The 24,390-nt window shown below is 32.5% G+C and overlaps 1 protein-coding gene across 1 annotated transcript; it reads right to left on the bottom strand.

Moving 5' to 3' along the window:
- Positions 1-247: 247 nt before the first annotated feature.
- LOC127705838 (carbonic anhydrase 1-like) lies at positions 248-23,033 on the bottom strand. Its single transcript, XM_052210191.1, has 8 exons — positions 22,943-23,033; positions 17,440-17,463; positions 15,962-16,126; positions 14,844-15,001; positions 14,152-14,247; positions 9,900-9,966; positions 2,092-2,249; positions 248-466 (listed from the first exon to the last, which is right to left on the bottom strand). The coding sequence occupies exons 1-8, from the start codon at positions 22,986-22,988 to the stop codon at positions 329-331; spliced, it is 852 nt and encodes a 283-aa protein (XP_052066151.1). The 5' UTR covers positions 22,989-23,033; the 3' UTR covers positions 248-328.
- Positions 23,034-24,390: the final 1,357 nt, after the last annotated feature.

Below are 24,390 nucleotides of genomic sequence, written 5' to 3'. Positions count from 1 at the left end.
AGGCCCTGTATATTCATAAGTAACCTGAGAAGAAGTTGTATATTGATATTTTCACAATTTTTATCCTCCTTGACCCGAACATGTTCACCTTTCTAGTCGTTTCATTGCATGATTGTAAATTATTTTACAACAAAAGAAACAAACTTATAATGGCAACCTTGTAATGTAACTTGGTCGTTTTAGTAGATACTTAATGGTAAATAGTATACGGCCTATAAAAAAACACGCATTAATTAATTTAGCTGCTTCACTATAAATATTTATTATCAATCCATTGAAGTAGTTTAATTAATACGTTCAATTAAAGATGTTTCATTTAAACGAAAGTCTAAAAATTGTTATTCCAAAGCTCTTGGTCTTTACATGTGGTGTATATCTTTCTTCCATGAATGCCCTGAATAGGACGGTTGTTGAACTTAATAAGATGATGTCCATTATCGTCACAAAGGGCTCTGAACTTGTCCAGCTGAAAAGATATAAAGTTTCTAGTTCACCTTGTTTTTTTTTATCAAGGAACGTAAGGGCAGATTGAACACGTTGACTTAAAATAAAAACTGAACTTCTGAAACACAAATCCTTAAGGTCAAGGCCTCGCTGTGACTTTTAGATGAAGAACAGTAACTAAAGCACTGACTATTTTCCTCGGGGTTTGTGCTGAATTAATACATCCCTTTTCCATTGGTATATATTAACAGCTTTGAACTAAATTAGAAAGGATTCCCTTTTTTTTATTATGTTTACCACAAAAATAAGCATTCATCATATTCAGCTACCATCAAATGGGAAGAGGAAGATACTGCTTGTTGTATTTTTTATTTTTTTTTTGCGATTTCTGCCGCTAAACTGCTTATATTTCGACATATACTATATAAACTTTCCTTAAACCGGTACTTATATACATTTAAAATTTGTGAAAAAATACGAGTTTTGATAAAGGTTTTTTTCAGATCTTAATCATTTTTTTAATGATAATTCAATGTAAATCAATATATTATGTTTTTTTTTATTTGGAAAAATTACTGACATGTTAATAAAGACAAGAAAGATTTATAATCGTATGTTGAACTAAAAGAAATTCTTTTGAATTTCACTTTTTCTTTAAATAAAAATACCCAACAAATCATTAGTGTTCATAAAATTTGGAATTATGAAATTAACCAATAGTTTTGTAATGTGTTTACCCTCAAGCTAAAAAAGAAAATCGGTCAAAACGCGAATTAGTTCTGTGGAATTTCCGTTTTTTGTAGTTTTCGTATTTACAAAACACACACACACACACACACAGACCAAGGCACCCATAAACCAATATCCTTCAATAATATTTTGGTACGTTTTCACATTTTGTCTTTATATACCTATTCTATTATTTCGACTAATAAATTTGTGTTTTAGTTCAAACCGAGCTAAATTTCAATAAAATGGACTAGTCTTTCTGAAGATACTAGTTTTCCGGAATCTTATTTCAGAATTGTATTTATGTAAGGTGGAAACAATATGAATATATTTGACTATTTTTTATCAGTTATCTCAATCGAATTTGATTAATTGTCAAAAAAATTCAAAAGGCCGAATTCATAAATGTGGAGGCCTCGTGGCGTTGGTAGTACAAATAGAGTAGGGATAAATAGAAAATGTTTAAAACTGACATTTTGCTACCGATTTAAAACTTTTTGAAACATTAGTTCAGATTCTAAAAAATTTAAAGACATTTTTCCAGTTGCAGTAAAATTGGTTTATAGATCTGATTTTTACATGTAATTTTCACATCATGTTTGAAGCTTTCGATTACCTTGCATTCCAAATATGTCAATAGAATACAGTCGGTTGTTCCTTGTGTGTTTAAAGTATTCCATTTGTTTTAGTACAGAGTGAAAATTCCAAAAACATTGGGATAATACAACATAATTTTTTTTTATCAACATTGCGGAATTTACATTTTAAAGAGTGGGCGATATGTTAATATGCATTTAAATTATTAAAATAAAGAATAAATTAAAACTATTAATCTTTAAAATCGGTGAAGAAAAAACTGACATTTATATTACTAAATTACTCTTTAAAGTTTTATCTTTGTAAAGTGTTAAAACACACCTGTCTCTCTGAAATTGTTTGCGTTTGTGACAGAATTGTCCATGTTACACTTTCGAAACAACCAGGTGTGGTGAGACTCCCGTCGTATCTGTAGAAACATCGGGTGTTTTTCGGCAGAAGTTTTGAAAGAGACAAGGAATCGATACTGCATTCAGAATCTAAAAATAAAAAAGAATCAAATATATGAATTTTAAAATACAAATTTTAATGATCTTATGGTGTTTTTTTTTTTTGTTAAACCAGTGCTAATTTCTGTTAACTTCCCACAAACGATATTATATGTGTGATAGGAATCCCAAAGGATGACTGGGGTATATAAATATGGTCGTCTGGACTTTTCCGATCCGACAGTAAAACCCATTCTAAAGACGTCCGTTTAGCTGAGCAGGTTGTAAAAATACGTATCCACGTCCGGTTGGAATTGGGACGTTTACTAAGATGACTAGAAGGTAGAGTGAAACGCTTTCTGCACGAAAAAGAACCCTTGCTTCAAATCTTTGAGTAGTCCATATGTCAACTGTTGCAAGTCAGAATTCTGTTCCTATTCTACATACCCACATTTTATAGTAGAACTCGAAATGTACCTCCCTAAATGCGGGTTGTCCTGCTTTGTTAGAACGTATCTTTTGGATTTGTTGTTTATCTGATTTCGTTCTGAGTGTGAATCAGATACTTGCCACTGGACGTTTGTCAAACAGCGACCAACAATCAGTCAATGCTATAACGGTTATATATTTTGAAATGTATATTTTACGATGCAAAAAAAAAACATAAGAAAAGGTTACACGGAATAAATAATCGTATACAAAGTGGAAAACTTTTAACTTCGATTTTAGAAGAAATAAAAACAATACTGTTTGGAGTACAAAAATTGTAAATGTTTCAAAAATATAAACCGACCAAAACAAATATCTGTAACAGATATGTGGTTTACTTTAAACGTGATGTAACTGAAAAAAGTATTATAGTCTATACATAGATACTCGTACTACGGAAGCCGATAAGTGCCATTCAAAAAAAAATTTTATGTCGTAATTACGACATAACATGTCGTAATAACGACATCGCTATGTCGTAATTTCGACATAACATGTCGTAATAACGACATCGCTATGTCGTAATTTCGACATAACATGTCGTTATAACGACATCGCTATGTCGTAATTTCGACATAACAAGTCGTAATTACGACATCACTTTGTTGTAATTACGACATAGCTATGTCGTAATAACGACATCGCTATATATATAAAAGAATATGTATTATGATTGCCAAGAGACTAAATGACACAGAAATTAACAAATATAGGTCATCATAATGCCCTCAATAATGAGAAAAGCCCCCGCATAGTCAGCTATAAAAGAGGGACGAAAGATACAAGAGGGAGAGTCCCCGAAATGACAGCTGTTTAACAATTTAATTCAAACGAGTGAAAATAACGGTTTTAATAATGTACAAACAAAGACCGAAACACGAATATGTAACACAGCAACACATGACAACCACTGAATTACAGACTCCTGACCGCTATCTGATAATAACGACAACCTTATAGTTTAACTTTTCACTTTTTGAAGCGATAGGAATTTCAAAATGGTCGCCAGTAAAGGCAAAGTTCGTAGCGTAAACAAATTCATCTTTTTTCTTTGAGAATATTGAACACTTTATGCAATCAAGATTAATTAAAGTTATTCACTAGCACCTCAGACTTGCACATACTAGAACTTGATTTATAATCAAGTCAAATGAGACCCAGTTGAATAGGGGAGCAATTCAAGCTCCATGGAGCCTCTAATTATGTTTGGCATTGCAGGTTCTGAATAAGATGAATTTTAAGCTTTTCCCAATAAAGACTATGTTAAACTTTGGACTCATAGTGCTCAGACCCACGGATCTCTGTACCTTCATTTGTACACACTTGAATCTTAATGTACTACTGAGGCTTGATGCAAATTATAACTGCATTGCTATTGTTGGTTCTTAATGAGATTCTTCAAGCGTCCTCCCCATTGAAGCCCTATTAAAACTCTGTACCCCAAGTTCTTTTAACCACTGTTCCCCAGGACAACTATTCCTACAAACTTAGAGGGAGGGTTGGGATCCCGCTAACATGTTTAACCCCCCACATTCTTAATGTATGTGTCTGTCCCCAAGTCTTTAATTTACATATTTGTTTTTCGTTTATTTTTGTACATAAAATAGGCCGCTAGTTTTTCTCGTTTGAATTGTATTACATTTGTCATTTCGGGGCCTTTTATAGCTGACTATGCGGTATGGGCTGTGATCATTGTTGAAGGCCGTACGGTGACCTATAATTGTTAATTTCTGTGTCATTTGGTTTCTTTTAGAGAGTTGCGTTTTTGAACAAACCAGCGTATCCCAAATCCTTGATAACCTCTGTAGGTCCCAAATAAGACGAAAAAACATCAAAATTGGAGAGAAAGCTGAAAATAAATGGTTTCTAACCTCAGGGATATTAACCCTTGGCATGCTGAATTGTTATCAGAAATTGTCTAAATTTCGAGTATTTGTAAAAATATGCAAATGATATGCAAATGAGCTGTACCCTGATGCTGATGCATGCTGATTGTATTAAATCTAAGATAGCCAAGGGTTAATATCCCTGAGGTTAGAAACCATTTTTTCCAGTTTTCTCTCCAATTTTGATGTTTTTTCGTCTTATTTGGGACCTACAGAGGTTATCAAGGCCTTGGGATACGCTGGTTTGTTCAAAAACGCAACTCTCAACATTAAACCAAATGACACAGAAATTTACAATTAAAGTCACCGTACGGCCTTCAACAATGACCACAGCCCATACCGCATAGTCAGCTATAAAAGGCCCCGAAATGACAAATGTAATACAATTCAAACGAGAAAAACTAGCGGCCTATTTTATGTACAAAAATTAACGAAAAACAAATATGTAAATTAAAGACTTGGGACATACACATACATAAAGAATGTGGCGGGGTTAAACATGTTAGCGGGATCCTAACCCTCCCCTTAAGTTTGTAGGAATAGTTGTCCTGGGGAACAGTGGTTAAAAGAACTTGGGGTACAAAGTTTTAATAGGGCTTCAATGGGGAGGACGCTAGAAGAATCTCATTAAGAACCAACAATAGCAATGCAGTAACCATTTGCATCAAGCCTCAGTAGTTATTGTACATTAAGATTCAAGTGTTTACAAATGAAGGTACAGAGATCCGTGGGTCTGAGCACTATAAGTCCAAAGTTTAACATAGTCTTTATTGGGAAAAGCTTAAAATTCATCTTATTCAGAACCTGCAATGGAAATGTAGGACTTCATAATTTACACAAATCTGTACATGCCAAACATAATTAGAGGCTCCAAGGAGCTTGAATTGCTCCCCTATTCAACTGGGTCTCATTTGACTTGATTATAAATAAAGTTCTAGTATGTGCAAGTCTGAGGTGCAAGTGAATAACTTTAATTATAAGCTTGATTGCATATAGTGTTCATTATTCTAAAAAAAAAAAGATGAATTTGTTTCCGCTACAAACTTTGCCTTTACTGACAACCATTTTGAAATGCCTATCGCATCAAAAAGTGAAAAGTTAAACTATAAGGTTGCCGTTATTATCACATAGCGGTCAGGAGTCTGTAATTCAGTGGTTGTCATTTGTTGCTGTGTTACATATTCGTTTTTCGGTCTTTGTTTGTACATTATTAAAACCGTTATTTTCACTCGTTTGAATTAAATTATTAAACAGCTGTCATGTCGGGGACTCTCCCTCTGGTATCTTTCGTCCCTCTTTTATAGCTGACTATGCGGGAGCTTTTCTCATTATTGAGGGCATTATGATGATTACGACATATTTTTTTTTAATGGCCCTTATCGGCTTCCGTAATACTCTGTAAGATATTACAGATTATATTGTGTAAGACAATGTAATACAATACTGATGACATCGTGTACATATCGTGTAAGCTGTCAAATGATATTGGTCTGGTATATTAAGGTGTCATATTCAAATGAATGAGAACTGATATCTGGACACAACACATCATCTAAAACACTGAAAGGTGATTACATGTATGTTACATTGCATCTTATCTATCCGAGGTCACGTCAGGATCGAGGATAGATTAGAAATGCAATTTCATCCATTTCCATAGAAGTAATAAATAATCCAAATTATCTTTTCTCTGATTAATATAAAAAATCTAAATACAAAAAGGAATTTGTTATGATAAGACAGGGAAAGTATCATTACCTAAAATGCAATCAGTTTACTTTGTATTAAAAATACAAGACATTGTCATTTGCTTTTTTAAATCTAAACAGAAGGATTTTAACACGTGTGTTAGTTTATCTCTGAAGTTAAAAAACATAAGAAAATAAAATAAAAAACTGAGTATTCTAGAAATTTATGATTCTTAAATTACGGAAAACAGATTTCATGTCCGTGCATTAAAGGCACTTTTATTAAAACAAAACTTTAAAGATACATGAAAAGCTTTCTCGTTTGTATCTATATTATGCTATCAAATGCATCTTTTTTTAAACTGCATTCCTGTGATTGAATCCCAACTGTTTTCACTAATCTTTCAGATGGTATCTCATTTTTCTTTACTAGAAGTATTAGACACAAAATTGAGGGCGTCAACACGATTTGGTCGATCTTATTTACACCAAGACATTATATTTTATGCAAAGGAATAGATTTCAATTGCTTAGGATAGGGATCCTTCAGCAATTTCACATAATGTTATGTTAAAAGCATGATACATGTTAATGCAGAATATGCAGTTACATTAATGACATCTTGGTTTAAGGATTAGATGTAGTCTTCTCATATCTAAGAGGCTTCAGCCATAAATATATTAGATGACTACATCTGATTTACATAGAAGTTATAAATAATTATTTCATCAGTTTTCTTGTTCTAAAAAGAACAATTAGTTTTGATAAACCAGGAATCGTGTCATTATCTAAAATTTTCCAGATGCAGCAACACTTTCAGAAGATGTTTATAGTTATGGATTTGGAATGAAATCTTAATTGTGTCTATTTTACGTCATCAAATTGATACTTTATTACTTCTTTTATACGGCAATATGAATCTCTGTACTATCTTGTCTTTTTTTAGATTCAACTGCCAAAACCTAAACTTTTTGCTGATAATTTATAACACCTCTATTTTAAATTAAATTAAGCTATTCCTTTTCATTTGTTTTATAAGTATTATAAGTAAACTGTTTGTATCACAATATGAATTACTATTCTATCAGCTCTTATTTCTGGTTTAATTGCCAAACCCTGTATTTTTTGCTAACAAATGAAACACTTTTATGCAAAATGCATATACAGTAAGGAGATGTGGTATGATTGCAAATGACACAATAATCTACCATGGTCCAAATGAAGAAGATTAAAGGGACTCTATGTCACCGTAGGGTCATCAATTAGCAAAAGCCGAACCTTGTAGTCAGTAATTAATGGCCCAAACATGACAAAACGTGAAACAATTCAAACGAAAAAAAATCGACCTAATTTATGACAAAACAATAAACCAAATATAGATATGACAGACAGCAACCAACGACAAGAATAGGTATTTCCGCCTGCAATAGTTATGCTCTGTGCTTATATAACATGAGTCCTCATTATATTTGTCAATATTTTTATACCTAGCGTAGGTCAGGCGAAAAATGTAGCAGTCAATTGTTAAAATGATTACAGAGTATGATATGAAAGAGTTATTTCGATTCTTATAGGAAAATTCAGAGCTATTTTTCTGACAAAAAACACAAGTTCGAAGGGCAGTAATTTGATATGATGAAGCAAACGCGTTAAATTAAAAAGAAATCACGATAAAAAGTGTTTAAAACATGGTTTCCTTTTTTTTTTTTTTTTTATTCTATTGAATTCCAAAGCGAGCAATTCCCGCAAAGTAAGATCTCAGGCATCAGGCGTCTTGTGAAACATAAAAGAGTTTTCAAATTAAAATGTAAAGACAGGCACGGGTACCCAATGTTTTGTTGGAAAAAGAACACGGCTTTCTTTGCGAAGCGAAATAAGAGCGCTTGAAAAATAAAGGGATCTAGAGGGCAACAGTCAGTCTTCAACAATGTCCACGTGTCTATACAATATATCTGGTTCTAAATAGTCAAAGTACATAAAGGTTGGGTATAAATACAACAGAAACAATCAAAGATCTGAGATAAACAAATCAAATCAAATCATTTTATTCCTAATTAAAGGGTCCTTAAGGGCATATCAATTACAAACAAGAAAATAACAAAAAGACAAACATGTATACATTAATTTTAGACAAAATCATTCTTTAAACATTATTTTATCATTTATATAATATGTACATAGAAGAACAGTTTGTGAGAGAGCCAGCTGGGTGAAAGAAAGATAACTCCAATCTATATAAAGTCACTAAAAAAACCTGCAGTTAGGTGTGTCAATTTGGTAAATTTATTTAAACACATCCATCATCCATGTAATTGTCAGGTTCGAATTGCTCAGTCTTTTAGTTTTGTCTATGTTTTTGTTAACATTGTTAGGACTGTTAGTGTTTTCATCGTGGTTATTTGGATGCCCCAATGGTATAATTCATACTGCAGAAAACCTTAACAAATAATTAAGGCTGTTCTGATATTCCTGTTTTCAGTTTCACAAGTTTTCAAGTGTATGTTTGGCAATGCTGCTTTATAAAGCTTAAACAGCTTCAACCATCGTTTAGTAAAATACAAGTCTGATACTATTGATCACCAGTTTTAATTTACCAAGTACTTACAACGTACATTTTGATTTATTCATGCATGTTAATTTTGATGAATTATTTTGTTTTACAAAAAACTACGGTTGCATTTCTATTTGCAGTAAGAACCATTCAGGAATGAGATCAACACGATTTGATTAGTTTCTTTTTACATTTTGGTACGTTTCAAATATATGTATACTTCTTCAGTTTTGTTAACAAATTCTTAAAATGAGCATTGACATTTCATTTAATTTTACTTTGATTAAAATTGAAAGTACAGAGATGACAAGACATCTGAATACATATTTTGTAACAATACACAATAAATGTAATAAAAAGACAACGAAAAAGAAAGTAAAATAAACCAGAAATGACCGATTTTGAACAGAAACAGGGGTAAGTAAAGTATTAAATATGAACACTCTACTTTAACATAAACATAGGGTATAACCATTATGAAAAGGGGTTTAGAATTACACTAATACCACAAGAAGACTGCAAAGAGCTTAATATCTAAACCCCCATTTATAAGATAATCTCACAAAAAGTATCATCATTTTCTATAACTTAGCGGTCTTCGTAAATAATTTTGTTTCTCCATTCTCCAGATAGTTAAATAAAACAAGACTAAACCTAGTATTAACTTCATGAGAAATGTTGAAAGAAATGTGTTGCTTGAATCCTATTAGTTTATCTATTTCTCTCAGGTCAGACGTCGCGTCGTCCCCAAGGGTAACTTGGGAATAGAAATATGGTCAATTTTGGTCTTCTTCCAACAGGCAGTAAAACCTTTGGCTGTAAGGTATGTATTGATTTGCAGCCAGGTTAGGTCAGTTAAATCCGATGCCTCGTGTAGAGAAAGTGCCATGCACGTTAAGAACACATGCAACAACTCTTTGAGGAGTCCGTAGGTGGCCTGTTGCAAGAAAACATTTCTGGCCTTATTCAATGCATCCTCATTTTTCTGTTTTATTTCAAATTTTCCCATCCGTTATCCAGATCGACCTCTATTACAGGACCTACTTATATTTATTAGTTTGGTTTTTTTTATTTGATATATACATACCTTTGGATTTTACTTTTTCTAAACCTTCAATAAGCGGTCTCAAGTCTTCGTTGTCTTCTTCTGTTGTCTGCAATTATTAAAATATAATTATCTTTAAATGTACCTCATTTTCATACCAAAATTAATGAAATAGTATCTTCTGTACCTCATATAGGTATCTAATTGTTTTGGTACTTTCCTATCTTGGTGTTCACATTTTCTCCCTATCTATTATAGTTTTAAGCTAATTGTAAAATCTCAAAATTTAGCTAAAAAAATTCTTTTTTGGGCAATAACCGCTTAAGAAAATTGATTCACAATTTCAGTAATGTTAACCCATCGGTAAATCTTATCTTTAATTAGATATAGGAAGATGTGGTATGAGTGCCAATGAGACAACTCTCCATCTAAGTAATAATTTATAAAAGTAAATCATTATAGGTCAAGGTACGGCCTTCAACACGAAGCCTTGGCTCACACCGAACAGCAACCTATAAAGGGCCCCAAAAATTACTAGTGTAAAACCATTCAAACGGGAAAACCAACGGTCTAATCTATATAAAAACGAGAAACGAGAAACACGTATGAACTACATAAACAGACGACAACTACTGTACATCAGATTCCTGACTTAGGACAGGTGCAAACATTTGCAGCGGGATAAAACGTTTTAATGGTACCAAACCTTCTCCCTTTTCTGAAATAATAGTATAACATCACAACATAGAAAGACACACTATAAAATATCAATTGGAAGGCTTAACTCAAATTAACACACAATGAAAGAATAAATTTGATCTGTGATACCAGAATGCAAATACATAGTTAATAAAAAAAATATAAGGAATGAACAAAAGTAAATAAACAGGTTTAAACAAAGTTAAAGTATGATACCACTGTGAAATTTTAAACAATTTATAGAAAATTATTTAAGCTCATTTAAGCTCATTTAAGCTGTATATTGCCTCTCTTCACCTATTCAATTTTTCAAAAACGGCAAACAAATTAATGACAATTTCAGTTATTTCAACGTATGTTAACTCTGTTTTTCTGAAAGAATATGATCGTATATGGCTGATCTATTTCCTCTAACATTTTCTTCAAGAAAAAAACAGCCAAATAACAATCATAAACATTTTTTTTATTCCCCCGGTGTATTTATTTTTTATTGGAAATCTATACAATAGCCATTATAAAGTGACGTTTTACAACAATAGTAGAACCCAATCTATACGATGCCACTACAAAATGTAGTTTCTAAAAAAATAGATGTAGCATACCCCATTTTTACAATGCCATAGAAAATGTAGTTTCTAAAACAATAACTTAACTCAGTCTATTCTATGCCTTTACAAAGTGAAGTTTCTTTTTTGTTTGTTTGTTTGTACAGTTTATTTATTTTTTTATGTATTTAATGACAATTTGTCGTACCTGGGACTTGCATGAATAACACAGTTTCTTGGTCCCAGGTTGTCTACTCCTTCATCTTTTTTAAATATCAAAGACTACTAGCTAATTCTATTTTTAAAGAAACCATTATTTTATTAAAATAATTATTGTATTTCGATACTATGCGAAATGTGTTCATTAAAAGAAAAGTTTTGTTTTATGGAGTATAACAGGAGTGATGTATAGGAGAGATATTGACATTGACAGGACACGTGCTTTAAACACTTTAGAATTTTCGATGAAGGATGTATGTGCACAGTTGTATTTGATAACTTTTAGATTTTGAGTAAAGGAAATACAGGGAAAATTTCCCTACCTATTATTTTGCGCAGAACGCTAACAATTTATCAACTTCTGTTTTTAATCAATCTTTTAATAATATACCAAATCATGGAGCTATGTGATTAAAGGTGATTAAAGGTGGACAACTCAAAAAAATTTAAATGCTAAATGATACATTTTACTTTGAACAGATCGTCTTGAATATGCATAACATGTTTCCACTGGTTGTTAAGTAAGCAAACATCTTATCAATTTCTCGCTAGGTGTAACTCAAAAACTTTCTTCTAGCTGTAACCTTAAACTACAAGGGTCGACTAAGGTATAGATGTGGTCACATAAACTGCTGTCCGGCAGTAGCAATGTGAATGCTAGTACACGGTGTAATGCCGCTGATGTACCGTATATTAAATTCTTAATATATATTGCTTGTGTAAACTTCCTAATTTCAGTACTTTTCTTTAGCTTTGAACTATGTACAATGCCATTAACGCAATGGGTATAAATTTAAGAACATACCATTTCAAACGATGTACTACATGTATCAAAAACGCGAATTGTCGTAAAAAAAAGTTATGGTCTAAATTTTACTGTATAAAATTTTATGTGAAATTGTTGAGATAGTGTTAAGTCCATATTCTTGTGTTACGTTCCCTCGTAATTGGTCAAAACAAGGCTCTTTAATACATGACCGTGTTATACTGCACCAAGTTTCATTACTGTACGCGTAAAAGTATACGTATGAACTTTAGCTTCATACACTAGATGTATGGATTCTCCTGCTAATTTGAGCTATACAACGTGAGGAAAACCCAGTTAATTTTGACGTGTTTTCTCCGCGGTCGATACATTAGTGATATTTGTATACTACAGTTTAAGTAATATTCAAATTCAAATTTTAAAATGATAGCAATGCTAAAAGTTGAAGTCAATGCGTAGTATACATGAAAGAAATTCAAACCCACTTTGATGACAGTGTCCAAATATTTTGTAAACGATAGCAACATAATCATTTATAGGATTCCACAAACAATGTAGCCTTCTTTGCTATTAAATGAATTCAGGAGATGTATAACACCATTTAGTCTGGTTACAGATAAGTTTCAGAGGAAATTAAAAAAAAAAAAAACATTTCAAATAAACAAAATCTTCTATCGAATACATTTTCCTAAAACCGCGGGAACCTGACTTTCTACCTGAATCATCTCGTTTGAGTCATACTAACTCAGCAGATTAATTTTGTCAGAATACACACCAATTTACATTTCACGAGTGTCGATGTTTGAAATTTGCACGACATCATATTTGCTATTTGTGCAATAACTAGTACACTGATAGTTGACGTGTTGGACTATCCATACTTTTAAAGTATCTTATTATGCTTGTAATGTATTAATTTTATAGCAATTTGCATTACACCACGTTTTATGTAGTTTGCCGATGTTCAAATCTTGTAAATCGATGAAGGAGGGACAACTCAAGGTAAAAAAACTTCTACATAGTGTAAAGCATTTTTATGACAAAATAATTACCCAGAGCTACAAATAGGAAGAAAACTTTTAATGTTTGGTTCACATTATTTGTACATTCAAAGAACGAAACTTGTAGTACGGGTAGTTCCGGCAACATATCGGAAACTATAAATTATACGCCTTGTGTCTTTGATGAGTTTAGGAGTATCAGGACCGAAAATATACTATATGTTTTTGAAACCATTCGTGGTATTTGCAGACGTCACAATATGAGCACCCATTCTTATTCGGAAGACACCCAAGTGTTTTTGTAATCAAACCATTTGATATCTGGAATCATAGATCCAAAAATCTGACAGATATTAGTGCTTGGTTGATAAGCCCCTTCAAATATGCTCAAACTTCTTTAGGACAAACCTGAACTTATAGTTTTGCTCCCGTACATCACATTAAAAACTTATCAGATTTTCTTTTTGCTTTCGATGGAACTTTTGTTAAAAATCTAGCCGTTTTCTTTGACACGAAGCAGGGACAAAAAAGGATATCATAATCAAGCTTCTTTTAAATTCTGAAATGTAGGACACATTCGATCATTTATTACCGAGGACACATGTAATCCTTTAGTCAGTTCGCTTGTTACCTATCGCTATGACTACGGGAACGCTTTGATGTACGGGACTAATGCGTACATGTTGTCTTAAGTTGCAACGTGTTCAATGATAACCCCACATAAGAAATACCACCATATGTGCTCACGTCACTTCTTTGGTTTCCAAAATGATATCGTTGTCAGTATTGTTGTGCGCGTTTGAAGTCCTATTTAAATCGTTCTCCTGTATACATAAACATAACCTAGTCAGTGTGAACAAGCCGTCACGATCCCTATCCTGTTGACGTTACAAAATACATTTTTTGCAAATACAGGTCAGTTTTAAAAGAAAGATAAAGTTTGCCTACATATCGTTTTAAAATCATTAGAGAAACAGATTCCACCACCCAACTTGTGCAATACGATATTTCATTAAAACGCGCGATCGACAAGGAGAAATGATAAATTAAAATAAAACACCAACCTCAAAGAGAATGGCGATGACAGCCAATCCATCGCTGTGTTTCATTGCTTCCTGTATTGATTTGTAAGCAAGGTAATTGTAGTTCACAATATGCATCTGTTAAAATTTAAAAAAAAAAACGATATTGATGTTTTGAAGTGCTCCAGAAATTAATATCGCCATCGTTTCATCGTTTTTTTTTTAATAATGAATACGGTGTAAGTGATTGTCAACACATGGAATATGCCGTTGTATAAACAAACATAGAATGCATAATTGGTACATTCAGTTACTATAAGATGTAATTGAAAATAGCATTTTATAAGTGGTTTCTCTACGGACTATCAGATTAAATAAGCAGGAATCCGATGTGCATATTGTTACTGTATGGCATATGGAAACATGTTACATTTCTAAATCCTACTTTGTATTCAGATTGTTTTTTGTAAACTACTTAACTGCCACATAGTAAATGGAAATAACATTTTATACATTGCGTGTGTTCTCTTTTCTGGATTAATTTCTATCAGGAACGCCAAAACCCAAACATTTGAAAGTCAGAGATGTATACATACGTAGCAACACTAAGAGCTTTATGTCCAAAAGTTACACAAAAAGAATAGCATAGCCATATTCAGTATGCAAGAGATAATAACTAGTAAATTATTTCCATGTCTCGACTCTGGTTTGTGGGTATTTTATAAAATACTAACCTCCAATGGAAACGATTGACCTTTTACCAAATGTTCCGATCCAGAGGTACTGTCTTTTCCCCAGTGGAAATGGAATTGCATGGTTTTAAAGATAATTCCCGGAAGATGGTTTCCCGTAAGAAACACACTGTGATTTGCTGAATCCACTTTGACGACAGCTGTACATGAAAATATATGATTATTTGGAATAGGTAACATTTATAAGCAATTATTATAAGTCGGGATGTCTTTTGAAAAAGATTAATTTAGTGCACCCATACTGACCGACTTGTTTTTGTTAGCATAGGAAACAGAGCCTTTTCAAAGACAAACGAGAAAGCAACTTATAAAGTTCTTTAATTTTACTTTCGTATATATTATTGATGTCCTTTCACTCAATAACAAATATTTCAGTGAGTGCTTGCATCTCATATATTCCCGTGAACTTGATGTTAAGGATAGCACCGAAACTAAAAAGTCTGCTTCATATCATGATCTTTCCTCCGATATCGAAGCATAAGGACCTCATTAACTTGGGTGTGCTGCTGACACAAAAACTTCTCCGGCAGAGTTAAGAAGAAAAACGAATACGATGCGTCTCAACTCACTAGCGACATCTTTTCGTGGTCTTACATCTTTAAAATGTAAGTTATGCTACTGTTTATGTTAACTGTAATACTTATATCAGTTGTTGTTTTTTTTTTTGGCTTTTTGGCTTTTTGGCTTTTTTTCTTATTTTTTATGGTATGAATTATTGTTCTTTATTGACCAATATAAATTATTTGGAGCGTTGCGCATGTTCATGTACCTGTCAAAAATTAGAAACTCGTCAGTTTTGTTGCTTTCTCTTCATATATGTGATCTGTTTTTGGGTTAATGATCAAGTGCAGGGGCGGATCCATTATTTTCGGAAGAGGAGGAGACTTGATATATACAAATTTTGGAACATTTCATGCCAAAAAATGATATTTTTTCGATCAAAGGGGAGGCGTACGCTTTCTACGCCCCACCCCTGAATCCACCACTGAATTCAGTCACAACTTTGTATATATTTTGGCGGTTCAATGGATCAATGACGATAGTTTTAACATGTATTGTTGTTAGTACATCAAAATTTAGATTTTGTCGTGTGTGCTTACCTGTATGTCCATTATTCCGAAGAGTGAGACTGAACTCATTTGTGTTTTCAAATCCATTAAAATTCATAAAAATAGATTGATCTAAGGTTGGGTTATTTGGTATATCAATAGGTGACTGATGATGTCGGCCACAGTCCGGGTACTCTTTGTCCCAATGGCCTAGTCCTGAAATATCATTAAAAAATAATTTAACGCTTAATACAAATTATGTATTTTGAAAAAAAAAGTTTGCAGCCTGTAATTCAGTGGTTGTCGTTTATTGCTGTATACTAGTATCATATTTGGTTTTCGTTTCTTATTTTGTACATAAATCAGGTCATAGGTTTTCCCGTTTGAATTGTTTTACATTTTGTCATGTCAGAGCCTTTTATAGCTTGCTATGCTGTACCGTCTTTTTGCTCATTGTTGAAGGCCGTACGGTGACCAATAGTTGTAAATATCATCGTTTGGTCTCTGGTGGATAATTGCCTCATTGAAATCATACCTTTTTTTTCTATATTTTCTTGTAGAATGTTTTAATATTCAAACATCATTATATATATATTATTGATATGAAAACCAATTTGCCACTTATAATATTCAATTTCTACTACCATGTCGACCTTCATATGACCAATCTTTAAAACTCACCATGTCGACCTTCATATGACCAATCTTTAAAACTCACCATGTCGACCTTCATATGACCAATCTTTAAAACTCACCATGTCGACCTTCATATGACCAATCTTTAAAACTCACCATGTCGACCTTCATATGACCAATCTGTAAAACTCACCATGTCGACCTTCATATGACCAATCTTTAAAACTCACCATGTCGACCTTCATATGACCAATCTGTAAAACTCACCATATCGACCTTCATATGACCAATATGTAAAACTGACCATGTCGACCTTCATATGACCAATATGTAAAACTGACCATGTCGACCTTCATATGACCAATATGTAAAACTGACCATGTCGACCTTCATATGACCAATATGTAAAACTCACCATGTCGACCTTCATATGACCAATATGTAAAACTGACCATGTTGACCTTCATATGACCAATATGTAAAACCGACCACGTTGACCTTCATATGACCAATCTGTAAAACTGACCATGTCGACCTTCATATGACCAATCTGTAAAACTCACCATATCGACCTTCATATGACCAATATGTAAAACTGACCATGTCGACCTTCATATGACCAATATGTAAAACTGACCATGTCGACCTTCATATGACCAATATGTAAAACTGACCATGTCGACCTTCATATGACCAATATGTAAAACTCACCATGTTGACCTTCATATGACCAATATGTAAAACCGACCACGTTGACCTTCATATGACCAATCTGTAAAACTGACCATGTTGACCTTCATAGGACCAATCTGTAAAACTTACCATTTTGCCATACATGACCAATCTAAAACACTTACCATTTTGCCCTTAAATGACCAATCTAAAACACTTACCATGTAGACCTTCATAGGACCAATCTGGAAAAAAAAACAAACAAAGTGCCATTATTATAAATATCTTGTAACCCTTAAAATAGAATGTTAAATTAATCTTTTAGGCTGAACATATCTTGATATTTCATTGAAGTCACTGCAACAGTTGTCTATTAAATAAACAAAATTGACCATACTACTGTCGGAGTATTAAAACCCAAGGACTGACTATGCTATTTCCCGAAGGAAAAGGAAACATCGAACATCAGTTGAGAAAAGAATTTGCTGAGACAAACATGGATATTACTCTAACGAAATAATCATTGGCTTGCCATAAGTTCCGCCAAGCTTTCATAAAGAAGAGTGGAGAAATAGATGACATTGCACAAAAATAGACTATACTGCTGTGTTTATACAGATGTACAATGTGTCAGTGTTTAAGTGGATTTCTAACACCATTGCACGTTACCAACTTACAAAAATTAGACCGACAAGTACTCAGAATGGCACGTAAAAGAAAAGCTACAGAAATAATTCCAAAGAGGCCATCAAAGATCATATGTAACAGTTAGTTACATAATTCATCAGGCTCTCTGACAGAAGAAAAGCTTCACGATTTGTTATTCTACACAAAATAACATGAAAAAGTTTCAATACCTTTTAAAGATTTATATTAAAATCGCTAAAATTTTCTAACTCCATCCTGCAAAACACAGTGGTGAAAAGATTTTTTTCCAAGAAAACTAACCGAGTGGAACAAACAACCCAACAACATCATAAATACCAATTAGTATACTCCTTCAAATCTTCAATCTCAAAACATCAATTTTAAATTCAGCTATATGTTATTTTTTATATTCATTTTTTCCTATGTTATAAATTGTATATATAATCAATCAATGTCTTGTAAGTAATCCTCCTGTGACATAATCTTCAATTTGTTGAAGGTAGTCACTATATGGTAAAAGAAAAATTATCATTTTATATTGAAGAAGAACATCTTGAAAGCTATGATTTGAATTTTGTCAAGCAATCCATATACAGAGAATAGAAGGAAACTGTACCCAGCTCAGCCAAGAAGCCAACAAGAGTTTTAGGAAATTTTATATAAAGTTGGAATTGTGAAGATGAAGACTTCGTTTTAGCAAAGACATTGAGAGTGGCATTATGATTCATGGTTATGAAGCTAACAAGTACTGTTCAAAGTATTTTTTAACAATTATAAACAATACACGGATTGAGAAATGGTGTTTTGCCTTTTCCTGCTGTCAAGAGACTGTTTCTGGAAAATGTCTTCTTTGCTACAGGAATGTTGTTAAAAATATAATATCAAAATGAATTTTACCATTATTCATCTTGATTTTGAAGAAAAAATGCATGTCGACGTGGAAGAGTCTTTCCAAGACGTTAGCAGATTGTTTTGACTATTTTTTTAGATAAGCCTTCCTCAGCCCAGAAGAAGTATAGCTGATTGTTTCGCTACAATTTGATATAAGATATGCCAAATGGCAAGGAAGTAGAAGCTTTTACTGATTGTGTGTTATGTTGATGCCAGTTCTTTGTTTCGCCATCCTTATAGGCTAAAACTCCATCAAACATTAGACGCATTAACAATGGACCAGATGTATTTCATGAGCACTACAATGAATTGTTTTCTTAGTCGCATCTATCATATGTTTGTATTTTTGGACAATATTGTAAAATTCAAGCCACTAACTTGATCAAATTCCGCAGTACTAATGCAACAGCAGTTAGAAGTAGGCATAACTCAGAAAAGGAAACATTTGCCGTTGAAAAATAATTGAACAAGAGGAGAACTCAGCTGTATAGGTTAAGTTTGTCTTAAGTTACGAATCTAAAACTTAGATAAAATTATGTTGTCTGACTGTATATAGTTTTATGTTTTATTTGCATCCGTTAAAAAATTAAAAATTACTCAATCTCCACCAGTGTGAATTGCCAGTCCCAAGCACGCATAAAGAGGCAGTCGCGTTTTTTTTATATTAAAAAATAAATTGCAGATGCTTATAATTTTTTGTGCCTCGGATGATACTAGATATTTTGAAAAGTAATGGATCAAATTAAATGAGTACTGGCGCAAAAGGGCGCATTTTTTAAAGCGAAAATAGATTTCTCCCACGTAACCTTTATGCCTAAGTGCTAAAGAGGGACGTCCATTTTGCTGTACGGAAGTTATGATAAATACGCCGCCACGTCCGGCTGGAATGGGGACGTGCAGGAAGAGTGACACACTGTCTGCACTTTAAAGACCTCTGCCACAACTATCTATTTTCCGCTTGGGAGGGGGTACATGGGTACGTGGGTGGCCTGTTGACTTACCTATTCGACTTATTGTTAATTTGTTATCGTCTTGAATATGCATAAAGTAAAGCAACTTGACGTTTAGCCAATTGAACAATAATCAAACAATCTCTCATAGTATTCACTATAAATTGATACGATTTTAAAAATTAAAACTGTAGAACTCAAATATCGTATATTCTGTTTACAGTATAACCTAGTGAAGTGATAATTATGATAAAAAAAATAGGCACAGTCTAAACCTTGTCCCTGGTCAAATAATAAGTTAAACCTTTGAGTTTCTAAAGTTTTGTGGAGGAAAAAAAACTTTTTTCGTTGAAAATTATTGTATAAAACTGAAAAAAATAAAAGTTTAGGAATTGTAACCGCAAATTACTAAAATCATTTTTTAGTTGAACATTATTGAATAAAACTGAAGATTCTAAGTTAACACTTATTGGTAAAACCATTTAAAAGATTTTTTACGGATATCCAAACTATGTTGGAAATCTTATTAACAATGGGATGTCTCACCCAAATTTTTGTATTTACGTTAATAATAAAATTCGGAATCATTCCCAACTTGACATTTCATACTTCCAAAGAGGCGAAAGATACAAACGGGACATTCAAACTCATAAGTCAAAAATAAAAACTGACAACGCCATGGTAAAAAACGGAGAAAAAAAACAAAAGGCAAACAACAGTGTACAAAACACAACATAGAACTAAAGACTAAGCAACACGAACCAAGTTGGGAATGAGAAGAAAAGTCAACTTGAACTAATACATGTAAGTCCTAAGTTGGAATTAAAATTTTCGACTTAGAAATTATAAATGTCAAGTTGGAAAAGAGAAATGTAAAGTTAAAAATAACAAATGTCAAAATAGAATCATTACCAGTCTTTCGTCCTTTTTTATATCTATCAAAGTGTGCTCTAATACTATAGATAAAGGGAATAGAAAACAAATGTGCGAGACTATAAGGTATTTAAAAAATCAATGTCTATTTATCAGACTTAGTGTCCACACCTAAATTGTCACGAATAAGGAAAATGTACATGAAAAAGTAAAGGTAGGGGTTCGGAACTCTCCTTCCTTACCCACTACCCCCTCATTTAGCCATCTTATGAAGCTACGTAAACCAAAATATTTTATAATGTGAAGCATTTTCTAAATTAAAACGAACCATTCCTACCAGCAGGTCAATTGATTTTTTAAATATTGTATAAAATTCATGAATTTATCGTTAATTGTAAGATTTAGAAAGTAGATTCGGTTTTGCTCTAAAATTAGATACATTTAGAACTTAAGCAAATAACCATTAAAAGTTTTGAAAAAAATTATTATGTATGTAATTTGTAAAGGATAATATTAATTGTAAGAAAAGGTATTTGGAAAATATTAGCATACTGAAGACTGGCATGAATATATAAATATTGCTGCCTGGTCTAGGCCAGTTTTCAAGAATGACCCAATCGAGAGGAAGGGATGTTTTTTGACTGCTTTTAATCAGAATAAAGTTCAATCGGAATATGAATATCAATTAAAAGGAAATTTTCCTGTTTTCAAAGAGAGCCATTCAACGTATACGTAATATACAGACATAGTGCCGTATAGTTGTTAATAGTATCGTCATTTCGTTTCTGATAGGATGGTTATTTATCTCATTGACACTAATACCAAATCTTCTTATTTTTTGTAATGGAAACCTTGCAACAGTTATTTTGTTTGTTTGTTCGTTTTGTTTTTTTTGTTTTTTTTTGTGGTTTTTTAATTATTATTTTTTTTTTGGGGGGGGGGGGGGGGTGGTTACGTATTACAAGAGTATATTCTTTCTCTACCCAGCTTACACTCTTTTTTCAGTGTCCGCTTAAGATCAACTGTGAGGACAGAACATACGAGATTGATTGTTAAATTTATTATCGTCCTGACTATATGTCAAATATTTGACACTGGAATTTAATTAAGATGCAAAATAGCGTGAATGTTAAAAACCTAAAATGTGTTTGAAGGCATTCTACATGCGTGTGTGTATATGAAAGTACAATATCAGACTTGATTCGATTTCCCTATAATTACAGCGTTTGATACAAAATCTGTATCAAATGTGATTCTAATCGTACATGTCAACACTTACCATATAAAGGAAAATGTGAAATACATTAATGTCCTTCACACGATTGTGTAACAAAAAAATCAGTTTTGTAAATAAACGATTCATAATTTGGACTCGCTCAATATTTGTAATCAGTTAACATAACTTGCGTCATAAAAAACGACTTAAACTAGTTTAATATAAGATGTTGTGTTTATGATTGAGACGTTTTTTTCCCCTTCAATCCGGTCTTTTTCTTGCAATTTTATATTAACGTGAGTAAAAAATCATGCAAATATTACAGCATTTTTTCAAAGTCTACTTTCGTTTATTTATTTGGTTTTTATAGCATATGGTGCCCACGCTTTATGTACATTGAAGAACCTTTGCACCGACTCTTTAGTGTGAGCATGTGGCCTGTTACAAGGCCAAATTTTCGCCTGTACCCAACATACCATCTTTTACCCTTGGCAGTTTAAACCCATAATACCGGTGGACTCACTTTGATTAACAAACCTATTGGATAAATTATTGCTCGTTCTGAATATGCCTGAAATATTTTTTCACTGGATATTAAGCTATCAGCAACCATTACTATAGCATATGCTAACAATGATATTTTTTTCCCCAACTATTAACCGATTTAAACTTTTCCGAACTGATTTATCATTTTCTTTAAGTACAAAATGCATTTTAACAAGCGAACCAACCATACATTCGCTTGTTCAATTTGCATTGGTCTAAGTTCTTTTTGGGCGCAACAAATTCTTGCCGTTTTCTGGTTTTGCTAATGTGATGGATTTAACAATTGCGACAATGCCCGATAACGTAACACAAAACAACTTTCGCAAATAACAAGAGAAAAATGGTAACTTTACATCGTCTTTAAAAATAATTAAAGAAGCATATTTTACCACTGTGCAAAATATTGCATTATAATTGCATTACATGTATGTTTTTCTTTAAAATAATACAATTTTCTTTTGAAATTGCTACTTTAATTTTTTTAAATTCAACAAACATTAAATAAGTAGCAAAAAGTTGATTTAATTAAACATCTGGCTGTAGTGCATTTCAAAAGAGTTTATGCAAAATGTTTTAAAAATATACCCATAAATCACTTACCACTTGCTGCTGACAGCTGAAATACTAGAAAGAAATAAACAATCATCTTTGCTTGCCGTGTAAATCCTTATCTGTCTGATGCTTAAATCCTTTTTATAATTTATACCAATCAATAAATATCAATTTGTAACATATGTTTTTGTATTCTTTTATCTACCAATAATTTTGAAATATTGTCGTTAAAAAAAGACTGTAATAATTTTGATTACATTGTTTGCGAGTTTAATGTTGAATCGAACTTAAAATCAAAGAAGTCTTATTGAAAAATTTCCGTAAGAACGATCAAAATGTCGTAAACAAAATTGAAATTTAGTTTTCAGATCAATGAGACGTAAAACAAATTACTGGCCATTAGATAAGTAGAATGCTTTTTAAAAAACATTTTCATGGCATGTAATATCTCTCCACGGCCACCCCTCCTTCTTATGCTAAATATTTTGGCTTATTAAACGACATTTCCCTTTCACTTTGCAAGGCAAGTGTTTCCTGGCTGTTGTTATGTAGACTCCCCTTATAATACACAATTCTAATCTAAGGACATTGTCCTCTCGCTTTACAATTATGGTAAACGTTTCTTGACTGTTGTTGTGTGGACTACCCTACTGTACAGCAAATAAGCTATTTGCATAAGATCAGAGAAGAACCATTCTTAGTTTGACAAATCTTGAAACCATTATGCTCACTTGATAAAGATGGGGAAAAAATTATTTGACAATAAATTTTATTATTATTATTTTGTACCATATCCTGATTTTTACTACTATTGTTATTATTGATTAAAAACAGTTACTTTGAGTGTAAAAAATAAATGGTATAAAGAACGTTTGACGAATTAAGTTTTTACATGTTTACTGTACACACATTGCAAGCGTCAATGTAGGTATCGAGGAATACAGTGAAGTTTTTCTTTTAGTCCACTACTTTTGTTACCCGAACTGATTATAAGTATTGCAAATGTAGAAAAAACAATCTTTCAATATAAAATAAGGAGATGTGGTATGATTACCAATGAGACAACTATCCACCCGAGTCCAAATGAAGTATAGTCAGGGGTTTGTGAGCGCTTACAAACATGTTTGACCCTGGCATTCTTTTTGTGCCTGTCCCAAGTCAGTGGTTGTCGTTGGTTCATGTCTGTCATATGTATTTTTCGTAAATTGTATAGTTATAAATTAGGCCGTTGGTTTTCTCGTTTTAATTGTTTCACATTTTTTCATGTATAAGCAACTATATGTCACCGTACAGCCTTCAACAATGAGCAAACCACATACCGTAAAGTCAGTTATAAAAGGTATCGACATAACAAATACAAAACTAATGAAACGATAACAAAAATAACGGCCTGATTTATGACAAAACAAAAAACGAAAAAAGAAATCGAGACAGCAGCCAACGACAACCATTGAATTACTAGTACATTCTCCTGACTTCAGACATGCACATGTAGA

This window comes from Mytilus californianus, unplaced genomic scaffold (genome assembly GCF_021869535.1).
Source record: "Mytilus californianus isolate M0D057914Y unplaced genomic scaffold, xbMytCali1.0.p SCAF_1, whole genome shotgun sequence".
In the NCBI taxonomy this organism is placed as follows: domain Eukaryota; kingdom Metazoa; phylum Mollusca; class Bivalvia; order Mytilida; family Mytilidae; genus Mytilus; species Mytilus californianus.
The sequence above is the reverse complement of the archived record's forward strand: the minus strand, read 5'-3'. Positions and strand labels throughout refer to the sequence as shown.

Bases quoted from the DNA above. Each gene is read 5' to 3' on its own strand.
- LOC127705838 (XM_052210191.1), bottom strand. From the start codon at position 22,988: ATGATTGTTTATTTCTTTCTAGTATTTCAGCTGTCAGCAGCAAGTG. The intron at 16,127-17,439 runs GTAAGTGTTTTA...ATGATATTTCAG, and splicing joins GTCCTATGAAGGTCTACATG to GACTAGGCCATTGGGACAAA. The intron at 9,967-14,151 runs GTTGGTGTTTTA...TAATAATTGCAG, and splicing joins TCATCGCCATTCTCTTTGAG to ACAACAGAAGAAGACAACGA.